This window comes from Corythoichthys intestinalis, chromosome 19, assembly GCF_030265065.1.
Source record: "Corythoichthys intestinalis isolate RoL2023-P3 chromosome 19, ASM3026506v1, whole genome shotgun sequence".
Lineage (NCBI taxonomy): Eukaryota > Metazoa > Chordata > Actinopteri > Syngnathiformes > Syngnathidae > Corythoichthys > Corythoichthys intestinalis.
Genome location: NC_080413.1, coordinates 39,866,463 through 39,879,800, shown reverse-complemented (window position 1 = coordinate 39,879,800; position 13,338 = coordinate 39,866,463). Strand labels below are relative to the sequence as shown.

At 39.2% G+C, this 13,338-nt stretch overlaps 1 protein-coding gene across 2 annotated transcripts in view; it reads left to right on the top strand.

Moving 5' to 3' along the window:
* Positions 1-13,273, top strand: part of nt5dc1 (5'-nucleotidase domain containing 1) — a 33,211-nt gene extending 19,938 nt beyond the window's left edge. The window contains exons 10-13 of one of the 2 annotated variants that reach the window (XM_057823381.1): positions 35-156; positions 5,297-5,470; positions 5,780-5,945; positions 9,744-13,273. In XM_057823381.1, the coding sequence (XP_057679364.1) occupies positions 35-156; positions 5,297-5,470; positions 5,780-5,945; positions 9,744-9,856 (575 nt within the window). In that variant the 3' untranslated portion in view covers positions 9,857-13,273. The remainder of the gene's footprint in view (positions 1-34; positions 157-5,296; positions 5,471-5,779; positions 5,946-9,743) is intronic. The other variant, XM_057823380.1, reaches the window with a different exon arrangement.
* The last annotated feature ends 65 nt before the right edge of the window (positions 13,274-13,338 follow it).

Genomic DNA, 13,338 nt, shown 5'->3' with positions numbered 1-13,338 from the left:
TCATATTTGGATTATTTTTCTGTTTCTGCCCCAGTGAATGATGTAGAAGAGAGTGAGGATCTTCCATCACTGGACAAACCTGGTTGGTACTCCCAAGGCAACTGGATGCACCTCCATGAATTGCTTAAGACCATGACTGGAAAACCAGAGCCCAAGGTATTTACAACTCCTTGAAAATTACAAACGCTAAACGTAATTGAGTAAATGTTACTACCCAAATGTCATTTTCAACTATTTGTAAACAGTTTTCATGTGAAAACTGTCATCAGTACAGCTATTTTAAAAAAAAATTAGTTTTCATATAAGGATAAAGTATTCCCTCTGTTTTAAAAATTTTGCTTGAAAATATTGAGGGAAAAGTTTTTACGAGACATTTGCAATCAGTTTTCAGTTAAAAAGCTGGAATTAGCGATTATCAAGGCGATTTATCATTCACGCAGACTTGTTTTAAGAAAGCAGTTTTCATAAGAGGGTATATATCCCCACATTCCTGAAAATTATATTTGAAAATGTTGAGGAACAAAATTAACTGTAATTTTTAGCAATTTGTAATGACACCATTCACTTGAAACAATACAAAACAGAGGACTGTTAATTCCCATAAAAACCTCTAGGGTTTAAGTCGCTGAGGTGTTTAAAACGCTTCTTCGTGCCAAGGCCCCTAGGGTGGATGAGATCCATCCGAAGTTTCCAAAGGTTCTGAATGTTTTTGGGTTGTCCTGGTTGAGATTCCTCTGCAACATCACGTGGACATTGCGTATAGTGCCTTTAAACTGGCAGACTGGGGTGTTCTCCCATTTTAAAATTGGGGACCATCTACAGGAGGATGACGCTCCCGACCCTCCCTGGGAAGGTCAATTCGGTGGTACTGGAGAGGAGGGTCCTTCGGAAAATTGAATCTTGGATTCAGGATGAGCAGTGTTGTTTTCTTCCTGTTCGCAGAACAGTGGATCAGATCTGTATATATATATATATATATATATTATTTGAATATTGCTGATTTTGGCTTACAGCTTAAGAAACCTCAAAAATCCTAGATCAAAAAATTAGAATACTTCCTCAGACCAAGTAAAAAAATAATTTTATAACAGCAAAACTAAATCAAACATTTGAAAATGTCCATTGATGCACTCAGTACTTGGTTGGGAATCCTTTTGCACGGATTACTGCATCAATCCGGCGTGGCATGGAGGCAATCAGCCTGTGGCATTGCTGAGGTGTTATTGATGCCCAGGATGCTTCGATAGCGGCCTTCAGCTCATTTGCATTTGTAGGTCTGGTGTCTTTCATCTTCTTCTTAACTATACCCCACAAATTCTCGATGGGGTTCAGGTCAGGGGAATTAGCAGGCCAATCAAGGACAGTGATGCCATGGTCAGTGCACCAGTTACTGGTGGTTTTGGCACTGTGGGCAGGTGCCAGATCATGCTGGAAAATGAAATCCTCATCTCCATAGAGCTTTTCAGCAGATGGAAGCATGTAGTGCTCTAAAATCTCTTGGTACACAGTTGCATTTACTCTGGACTTGATGAAACACAGTGGACCAACACCAGCAGCTGACATGGCTCCCCAAACCATTGCTGACTGTGGGAACTTCACACTGGATTTCAAGCAACTTGGATTTTGCTCCTCTCCAGCCTTTCTCCAGACTCTGGCGCCTTGACTTCCAAATGAAATGCAAAACTTGCTTTCGTCTGAAAAGAGGACTTTGGACCACTCTGCAACTGTCCAGTGCTTCTTCTCCATAGCCCAAGTCAGACGCTTCTTCCGTTGTCTTGAGTTCAGAAGTGGCTTGACCATGCGAATACGGCTATTGTAGCCCATTTCCCGGACACGTCTGTGAACTGTGGCTTTTGATACCTGGACTCCAGCTTCAGCCCACTGTCTTTGAAGCTCCCCCAAATTCTGGAAGCGGCTCTTCTTCACAGTTTTGTTAAGGCTGCGGTCATCTCTCTTGGTTGTGCAGCGTTTCCGGCCACATTTTTCCCTTCCAACAGACTTTTTGTGGATATGCTTTGAAACTGCACTCTGTGAACAGCCTGCTCTTTGAGAAATTTCTTTTTGTGTCTTACCCTCCTGATGGAGGGTATCAATGATGGTCCTCTGGACAGCAGTCAGATCAGCAGTCTTCCCCATACTTGTGATTTAGTTTACTGAACCAAGCTGAGTGTTTTTAAGGCTCAGGAAACCCTCGCAGGTGTTTCGAGTTAATTAGATGATTCAGGTGATTAGTTGAATAGCCTACTTGTATACTTTTTCATGATATTCTAATATTTTGAGATAGGATTTTTGAGTTTTCTTAAGTTGTAAGCCAAATTCAGCAATATTAAAATAATAAAAGGCTTGAAATAGTTCAGTTGATGTGTAATGAATCCAGAATGTATGACATTTTTGTTTTTTTAATTGCATTACAGAAAGTAAAGAACTTTATCACAATATTCTAATTATCTGAGACAGTCCTGTATATATGTATATATATGTGTGTGTGTGTGTGTGTGTGTACAGTATATATCCATTGGCAGGGTTCTTGGAGGGGTTATGGGAGTTCGCCTAACCAGTCTATATGTGTTTTGTGGACCTGAACAAGGCACTCAACAGTGTCCCTCGGGCAGTATGGCACCAGAAGCCCTGATATAGGTGGTTCGGTCCAGAGGTTTTGTCTGCATAGCTGTCAATAAATTGGATTCGTTCCCAGTTAGGGTTGGACTCCGCCAAGGCTGCTCTTTGTCACAGATTTTGTACATAGCTTTTATCAGGTCAGGATATCTAACCGCAGGCGAGGCAATGAGGGTGCATTTAGTGGCGTGAGTTTTGCGTCCCTGCTTTTTTGCAAATGATGTTGTTGTGTTGACTTCATCAGTGCGCAATTTTCAAATCTGGAGCGTTTCGCAGTAGATTGAGAATCAGAACCTCCAAATATGAGATCATAATGCTCGATCGGGAAAAAGATAGAAGAGGCCTCTCCAGAACAAGGATGAGGCCCTTCCCAACAGGAAGATTCTTGTTCACAAGTAAGGGAAGTATAGAGCGGGAGATCGACAGGCAGACTGGTGCGCGGTCGTCAGTGATGTATACTCTGCATCGCTTTGTCGTGGTAAAGGAGCTGAACTGGAAGGTAAAGTCTCTATCTACTTGTCGAGCTATGATTTTACCCATACCTATGGATGGTGAGGTGTTCCAGGTACGTCCCACTGTGATGAGGCCTCAGGGGCGATCCAGGACATGCTTGGGAGACTGTGCCTTGGGATCCTCTTAGAAGAGCTGGACAAAATAGTTGAGGAGAGGAAAGTCTGTGACTTCCTGCTGAATCTGCTGCCCCAGTGATGTGACCTCGGATAAGCAGGAGAAAATTGATGAACTAATGGATTTGGATTTTGTAGTCCTACAACTCAGTTCATGGAATGTGTATTCTGATAATAGCTTGTTGGAACTTGCTTGCCATCTTTCAGATGTCCTTCTTTCACATCCTCTTTTGTATAGCCTAAGTGTGCCTCCAATTACACCAGTATTGTTTTTGGCAGCCCTTTTAATTTTCGTCTTGGTCTTTTGGACGAAAACACTGATTAGTCTTATTTGGAAATGACTAAAATATGACTGTGTTCGTCTTCGTCTACTTTTAGTCGACAATTACCCAAAATGTTTTTGTCCGTAAACAGTTTTAGTCCATGAATACATAAAAGGTTTCTAACAATTTCGAATGAACATTGGCAGACGAGCAAGTAATTGTAGAGGGTACAAGGACATCACATTTTCGTGCTGATAATACACACTCAGCAGGAAAACAGTACATTATTTTCAATTAATTAACCTCACCCGGACGCTGCGAACTGTATGTAAAAATTTTTCCAATGGACACTAACCACGCTAAATGCTAATGCGAACACTATGCTAATGCTACAAGTTACATTTATTGTGTGATGATCACTCAGCACTGACCTTTAAAGACTAAAGCAACATGGCATATCTAGCCAAGATTAAAAAAAAAAAAAAAAACTTACCAAGCAGCACCTGACACGTGTTTCACAAAAGGAGCCTGGTGTGTGTGTGTGTGGGGGGGGGCAGCACATGACATGAGTGACTCGACCAAACACTGCTACAAAAATTGCGAAATTTCCGATTCTTAGATTATTCGCGATTCGGCCGTGGAAGATTCGAGAACGATTCACAAACATCCAAATTCCGATTATTGAAATATGTCAAGTAAAGCGGAAGTAAAACACACTCAGCGCGCCGCGCGGTCTTCAGGACGCAATGAGGAACGGAGCGAGAGTAGCTAAACATCATGCTTGTCATTACCCGGCCCCTCGGGTAATGCCAATGCTCAGCTCACGGCTCTAGCTCAACTCATGCTGCGAGATAAAAAAAACAACAACATACCTGACTGCTGCCGAAATCTGCGACAAAGTACGTCCACAATACATAATGTTAAGGTAGATATCATATTTATATAGGACTAGATGCGGAATAGACTCGCTGGCGATAGCAGCACATGTAGAGAAAGCTAGATACGGGCGTTGGTAAACGGCCGCCATCTTAAAGCAGTAGACTTCCCTGCAAGGCTGTTGTAGCTAACCTAATTAACTTTTTATCTAAAATACTCCTAAATCGGTAAAATATTGACTTGAATCTATCTTTAAAATAGTTTTAAAACTTTCACATGTCCAAAGTAGACAAAAAGGGAAATTATGGAATAACAGGAGCAATTTTAACAACTTTAACGGTTGATTGACAACATTAAATTAATTGATTGTAGTTTAAAGCTGCTGATACAGAATGGGGATTTGAGTATATTATTTATTGTTTTTAACCATTAACTTGATACTGAAATAGTCGTTTATTTAAGCCTGCGAGGCTTTTTTAAAATTTATTTTATTTATTTATTTTTTTACAGTTTTTGTAACTAATGTACAAAACATAAGCAGCTAATAGCGGGGGGTTGTCATCAGTAATCGATTTATAATCGAATCGTAGCCTCTGAATCGTAATCGTAATCGAATCGTTAGGTGCCCAAAGATTCCTACCTCTACTAACTACACATGATAAGAAAATGTCACACATTGTGAACTTATGACAAACTATGGCGAATATTCATCTCAACTGGCACCCATCTCGTTATGTTTTAGTCTCCCAAGGCACATTTTTTGCTCGTCATAGTCATGAAAAATTATTTGTTCACGAAATATTTTTGATATCGTAATCATTGACAAAAACAGCAATGAATTTCGCCCAATTCACTTTCTATGAAGCATTTGACAGGAAACTTTTTCTCTCACATGACCTTTCACTAATCCTCTAGGTTGTGTATTTTGGAGATAGCATGAGGTCAGACATGTTCCCTGCCAGCAGCTTTGGAAAGTGGGAAACAGTGATGATTGTGGAAGAAATGGAAGGAGAGGGTGTACCCAAGAGTGATGCAGCAAAGTCAAATGAAGCCCAAGTGGAGCCACAGGAAAAAAAAGGGAAGTTTGAGGTAAGGACAAACTGTGTTCGCATTACCCTTCCTCCAACTTCAAACCTTAACCTCATGTTTCTGCGCCATCCCTGCTATACCTCGCAAACTTTTGATTCTTGCCTCCAAAGCAGAATGATTCCATTGCAGGGATTTCTCCGCAACCATATGTGTGGAATCACTGATGCAGTAGAAGCTGATTTTTTAATGAATGTTATCAGTGGCAGATGTTAATATTTTCAGATAAATGACCTAATTTATGTATAACATGCTTCTATTCCTTAGTTAGTTGGTTGTATAAAAAAGATAAACCGTCAACTTTCTCCACAGGAAACCATGAAGTCACCATCCACTATATCCAACCAGTGGGGTTCCTACTTTGTTGATGTACACAGAAGCGGTGGAGAGGACGAGGAAAGCCAGAAACTGACCTGGTGCTGCCACTGTATTCACAAATACAGCACAATGGCCATCCCGAGTGTTGAGCACATAGCAAGTATGTGTCACTTCAACTAAAAAAAAAAAGATGAAAACCAACTATTTACCAAACATAAGTTAAATTTCTAAACTTAATTGATTTGACTATGACGTGTTTCTTTTTCACAGACTGTAATTCCAAATATCAATGAGTTCCATTCATTCATCTTCTAAGCCACTCATGCTCACGAGGGTCACAGGGGTGTTGCAGCTTGGCATGTGCCGGTTCATGGTTTACCGTGGTATGAAAACGTCGCGGTTTCAAAGCCACTAAAATTTTCAGCCATACCATAGTACCTTATTCGCCATTTTTCATGTGCCAAAAATGCAGCCAGAAGTGGCTTGGCGCGGCAGCACTCACCCCTTCCCCTGTTTGTTGCTGTGTGTGTCAGTGATGCTATTCTGCTTAACAGCCAGCGAACCCAAAAAAACCCACTCCAAACACAAGGCGTACTTTTCTTCAATTTATTGAGCTCTCAAATCGTGGTGAGTGAAATAAACAAAATGAATACATTTAAAACATTGTACAGTTATATTTTTCCACGTGTGAGTTGCTTCAACAGGTTAGCACCATGAAAAAGTTCGCCAAAAACAAAACCCACATTCTCCTTTCAAAGTCAATATACAAACTAACCAAAAACTTACAAAGACGAATGTTAGCCTAGGCTTAGCTGGGAGAGCAACTTCGTCGAGGTTTTAAGTCTCACAGCCGCTGAGTGAGAAAGAAGCTTGAATGAAGGGGGGGGGGGGGGGGGATAGCGTCAACGAACGCTAATTGCGACAGATGATCTTGCCCCACAAATCTACGTTCGCTGGACGAGGAGAGGTCTCACTCCCAATGTTTTTTTTTTTTTTTTTTTTTTAAGATTAAAACTTTACACAACAATATTTACATTTTACCTAAGTTATACATTTTTAACTAACTTATTAACTTATGAATTCTTTGTCTTTTTAACACAAAGACATGACATGTAGACTAGAGTTTTTCTGTTTTTTTTTTTAAACCTGTCCTATTCAGCTGCTTGACACAGAGAATGGAAGTCTGAACAGTTTTAATGTTTCACATTGAGAGTCTGACATACTCCCATTGTGATCATTCAACATACCTCGTTTATTATGACAAAGCAGCGAACAAGAAGGGGTTATGGGGGAACAGAAGAAAAGAAACACGAGAAGAAAGAAAAGTAACACAAACTACAACAAGAAATACACTGAACGGCTACACTAACTACGAACATGTTGGTGCTATCGTCAGCTAGATGTATTTCCAGTTGACACCATGTGGGGGGCCTGTTGACCAGGGAAAGAGGGGGACGGGGGTGGGGGAGTCTATAAGCTAAGTGATTGAAAGGGGTAGAGTGTACAAAAATCAGCTCTGTGATCTAGAAACCAGTAATCGTGTGAATCCCTTTTGAGTGTAAGTCCATTGGCGACCGACCCTACGCCGCCCCATCGCCAATCCCAGCACCGGGACACCCCACCCGAGCGCGCCCCATCACATCCAGCCGCATGCGAGCCCCACCAGGCGCGCGACAGCCACGCAGATGAGCTGAGACACCACGTGGGCGCCAACCCAGGGCCAGTCACGCAGACTAGAGTTGACACAGTGGCCGAAAAAAAAAAAAAAAGTAATGCAGTATATATATTTTAATATTTTATTTACGTAGAAGTGTTTTACTTTTTTATAGCAATTATTTTGTTCTTGCTCTAATCTTGAGCAACTTGAGCTGTGGCTTTGGGTATAGTCTATAAGTTATATTTATTTTAATTTTCTTTAAAATATTTGTTATTTTTTGTTTATTTATTTATTTATTTTATTTAACATTATATTCATGTTCCAATTTGCAAATATGTTCTGAAAAATAAAACAAATCCTGTTCAATGGAAAAAAAGTTTTTAACCTATACATCTTAAAACAACACATTTTGGAGCTATAATTGCGATACCATCATACCGTGAAACCGCGGTATTTTTGCTCACGTATATCATACCGTCAAAATCTCATAGCGGCACATGCCTAGTTGCAGCCTATCCATGCTAACTATGGGCAGTAAGCTGGGTACACCCTGAACTGGTTGCCAGTGGGGGTGGGAACATCTGGGTACCTCACGATACCATTTGTGATACAAGGCTAACGATAACGATGATCTCACAATATGGCGATACAACATATTGATACATTGTTCAGGAAATCATTCAACAATGTACAACAATGTACGAGTCCGTCACCTGATTCCCAATCAGGTACCAAAAAAAAAAAGTTTGCCTCATTTTCTTTCATTCGTCATCTGATCCACTTATCCTCACGAGGATCGCGGTGGTGCTGGAGCTTATCACAGCTAACTCCAGCCAGATGGCAGGGTACATGCTGAACAGGTTGCCAGCCAGTGCAGGACACATATAGACAAGCAACTATTCACGCACACACTCACACCTACAGACAATTTTGAGTGTTAATTCAGCATACCATGTGGTGGCTGGAACCTGGAGAAAATCCACACAGGCACAGGAAGAATATGCAAAAATTCCAAACAGGAAGGCTGGAAATTGAACCCACGATCCCAAAACTGTGAGGTGGACATGCTAACCACTGTCCCACTGTGCCACCTTTATAATGTGAACTATTTTTAAACAAGAGTAACATAGAAAAATGATTGTCTTTATTAAATGCTTCATTGAGTTCACTTTAGCTTTGACGCTCACGCTGTCGAGAACAGCTTCTCTACAACGATCATGAACACACTTGTGCCTTTGATCGTAGAGCTACGGAGCCTTCTCTTGCTAGATCAAAGCAACAAATCTGTCAATCATCGTTAACTTTAAGTCAGAAATTTTTTTTGCAGCCCCTTTTATTTTTGTTTTAGTCTTTTGGATGTTAATACATTGATGGGAAACTGGGCACGGTGCCGATTAATAAGGGGCCTATCTCCGTCATAGCTGACTGAGTGGATTCACAAGAGCTTTTTACATTAAAAAATCTTGTGAATAAGTGCTTGAGTCCCAGAATTCTTTATAGATATGGATGTAAAACAGTTTCGATTCTTGGTTAAAAGCAAAAAAACACACAAAAAAAAACCAGGCAATTAGCATTTATTTTACATAAATATGTCAAATGTGCGCGACCCTCGTGAGGAATAAGCGGCATGGAAAATGAATGAATGAATGTCAAATGTGCTGCCAGTCTTTAAGCCACTGTGGCGCCGCCTTGTCACCACAAAGAACGTTGAAAATTCTTGTGAATAAATGCTTAAATCCCTGAATTCTTTATAGATATTAAATGGTAAATGGTGTTATACTTATACTTGTATAGCGCTTTTCTACCTCTCAAGGTACTCAAAGCGCTTTACACTACATTGCCATCTACCTACTGGTGACACAGCACCAGGAGCAATGCGTGGTTCAGTATCTTGCTCAAGGATACTTAGGCGAGTTCATCAGGGTGGAGAATCGACGCCACTGAGCCACGCCATCCCCATATTAACGTAAAATAGTCTCGATTTTTGGTTAAAAGCAAAAAATATATATATATTTTACGTAAAGATTGCGAATTATGATGCCAATGTAGTAGCGGTTAATTTCTAACATTGATTTTTTTTCACATTTCAAAATGCATGCATGGTACGTAAACAATAAAATTATACCTTGAATGCTTGAACAAATAATTCCTGAGACAATCCAGTTCACTGCCAGCCTTCTTGTAAATGTATTTTTATCTTCTCTTGGTTTTAGACAGCTGTGGTTCCGAAAAACTGTAGGTGATTTGCATACAGGTATGTACTGAATAACTCACTTTTTTCAAACTCTTCTTTGTTTATAGATCTTCCTCTGGATTACAAGTTCCCGAGATTTTCGCCGGATCAGCCATGTACAATCGGTTACTTTCCGAGGCCCCCGGATTCTTTGCTAAAGAGATGCAAAAGTCTGACCTGAAAAGAAAGTAAAACAAAGACTCATCCTTTCTTTATCCCTCTGCCTCATAACTATTCTGTGCCTCCATTTGCACCTGTAGTTTCCCATTTTAGCCAAAGTCATTTGTGGAACAAAAAAATACAATAACTGAATATTCAGGAAGTAAATGTTGAATGTAATGTATGATATACTATTTGTCTATCATTAGGACATTGTTTTGTAGTTAGGTATAAAGTACAAACAATATAGTGTTGATGTGGGTGTGTGTCTGAGTACAGTCGTACCCTGACTCATGAGTTTAATTTGTTCTGTGGCCACTCGAATCACTCGTATTTCAAACCGTATTTCCCCCTAAAAAAAACAAAATACAACAAAACATACAAACAAAAAATATCTATAGTACATTGCAGTATTGTACTGTGTAAAACATGCAGTAATCATAGAATTTAAAGACCAGGATATTATTTTAATTTTTGGTTTTGTTTTGTAGACATTGTTTTGCTGCTTTTTCTAGTGTGTACACCATAACCACCAGGGGTCAGTAAAATTACATAAAGAACACTAAGCTTAGTAAGCTACAGAATGTGAGAGGCAGCGAGAACCTAAAGTGATATTTGACATATGGCAAATACATTTTGACGTGGCCTTTTTTTGGCCATGTGGCAAAAAAAAATTATTTTGACATGAGGCATTTTTTGGCCATGTGGCAAAAAAAAGTATTTTGACGTGAGGCATTTTTTGGCCAAGTGGCAAAAAAAATGTATTTCCACATGAGGCATTTTTTGGCCATGTGGCATAAAAATGTGACATTGCAAAATCCATTTTGCAACATGGCAAACAAATGCCATATGGCAAAATCCATTTTGCCACATAGCAAAACAAATCTACATGGCAAAAAAATGCCACATGGCAAAAAAAAAAACAAAAAAAAAATCAATTTTGTCACATGGCAAAAAATGCCACATGGTAAAATCCATTTTGTCACATGGCAAAAAATGCCACATGGTAAAATCCATTTTGTCACATGGCAAAAAAATGCCACATGGCAAAATCCATTTTGCCACATTGCAATAAAAAAATCTGAATGGCAAAAAAATGCCATTTTGCTACATAGCAAAAAAAAAAAAATTTCTACATGGCAAAAAAATGCCACATGGTAAAATCCATTTTGTCACATGGCAGAAAAAATGGCACATGGCAAAATCCATTTTACCACATTGCAAAAAAAATTTACATTGCAAAAAAATGCCCCCTGGCAAAATCCATTTTTCCACATGGCAAAAAAGAATGCCACATTGCAAAATCTATTTTGCCACATGGCAAAAAAAAACATTTTTCCACATGGCAAAAAAATGCCACATGGCAAAATCCATTTTGCCGCATGGCAAAAAAATTCTACATGGCAGGAAAAATGCCCCCAGGCAAAATCCATTTTTCAACATGGCAAAAAAGAATGTCACATGGCAAAAAAAAATGCCACATGGCAAAATCCATTCTGCCACATAGCAAAAAAATTATCCATGGCAAAATAAATGCCCCCTGGCAAAATCCATTTTTCCACATGGAAAAAAAGAATGTCACATTGCAAAATCCATTTTGCTAAAAGACGAAAAATCATTTTGCCACATGGCAAAAAAATGCCACATGGCAAATCCATTTTGCTGCATAGCAAAAAAATATCACATGGCAAAATCCATTTCGCTTCATGGCAAAAAAAAAAAAAAACACATGGCAAAATCCATTTTTCCACATGGCAAATGCCACTTTTTCTCCTCGGCCCTGCTGCAGAATGTTTACTTTCACAGAGCGTAAAGAATACGTGCCCGTTGTGAGCATTATTAAATTGTCTGTATTTGTTGCTTCACTGATGAGGTTCAAACAAACGCTGAAAGGTTCATAACTTTCGCAACATAAATGGATGTTTTGGTAGTGACATCTTGCATCGACTGTTGTCATTCAGCCGGCGGACTTTAGGAAGGCTAAGTAATGTTGTTTCGGTTAATTACACGTGGAATTGTTGCTTTTCAACTGTGAAAGACAAGGAAACCATGCACAATTCTTTGAGGAAATGTTCACTGTTGGCGCAGCTGCTGCTTGATTTTTGTGACGTTTGCTTTGGCTGTTTTGGGAAACACCTGAAACCTTCGAGTGTGTTGAGAGCATGACATGAAAAGAAATAAATATTTGGATAAACGGCGCAAACTTTATCTTGTTTGTGATACTTAAGGGAAATAGCAAACATAATTGATTGTCTTGTTCTTGTTTTTGGGCTTTTATTTGGCAATAAAATTATGCCAAGAAGAAAAGTGTGGTGGCTAAGAGTGCACTTTTAAGGAACTGATTGCATTTGCTTATAGATCAATGTGCATTTGCTTGTAAATCGAGCTGCATTCTCGTATAACTTAGCGACACGAAAAATGACCCCCGAAAGTCACGTGGCAGTGCAATCAGTTAACTTCCATAACAGCAGATGGCACTGTTAACTATTGAGATCACGTCAACCAAGTTGTGTGTAGCGGTCTGCTGCATGCGAGACATAACGTGTGCTTACATTACCTCAACTACGCCACCATCTTGCTTGTCGCAGAGAAAAACCTGGAGGCACTTCCAGTTTTGTGGCGATCCAGGCCTTTGAATGGTGAACATTGCCATCTGCTGTTATAGAAAGGAATTGATGGGCACAGTTACGTGACTTACGGCAGTCATTTTCCCTGTCGCTGAATTACAAGCAAATGCATCCGATCTGTAAGCAAATGCAAATTAATCTGTACGCAAATGCAATCAGATCCGTAAGAATGTGCTTGTAGCGACTTTTATTTGTTTGATGGGTACGTTTTCAATTTACACAACAAAAATTTTTGAATGATGGTTTTCATTAGCAAAACCACACTTTTTTCATATTTGAATGTTTCATTTGCAAACCACACTTTTTTCTGTTCTTTGGTTTTGGCATGATTCTACAGCTACACTTTTCGTAAACACATACAATGTTCGCAACATGAGACACTATATACAGTATATAGTTTGCCTTATCGCTTAAAAAAACTGATGATTGGATCACTTGTATTTTGATGTACCACTGTATGTGTGTCTATTTGCATTCAGTAATTGTACAAAATGTCATGGATTAAACTGGAGTGAAATAATTTTATTTTGTTAGTCAGTGAAAAGTGAAATTACATTGATATCTCAATGATGTGTTCCCTTTCACACAAAATCCAGGCTCTTCGCAAGTGTTTTTGTCTTCACAAATGTTAACGTGCCATCACTGAATTTGTTTTTGTGTTTCGAAATGAGTTGTAAGGTGTGCTGCCTATGGAAGTTTTGTGGAAAACAAAGTGTTATTAAAAGAATGTTGTTGCTGTTTCAATTAAAGAGAAAAAGATTGAATGTTAAAAAAATAAAATTTGAAAAAATGTGCTTTGTGCTTATTGACCAAAAGGGATACACTGCCAAAACACACCTGAAAACTAATGTAAATCGACTACAAATAAGTGAAATTA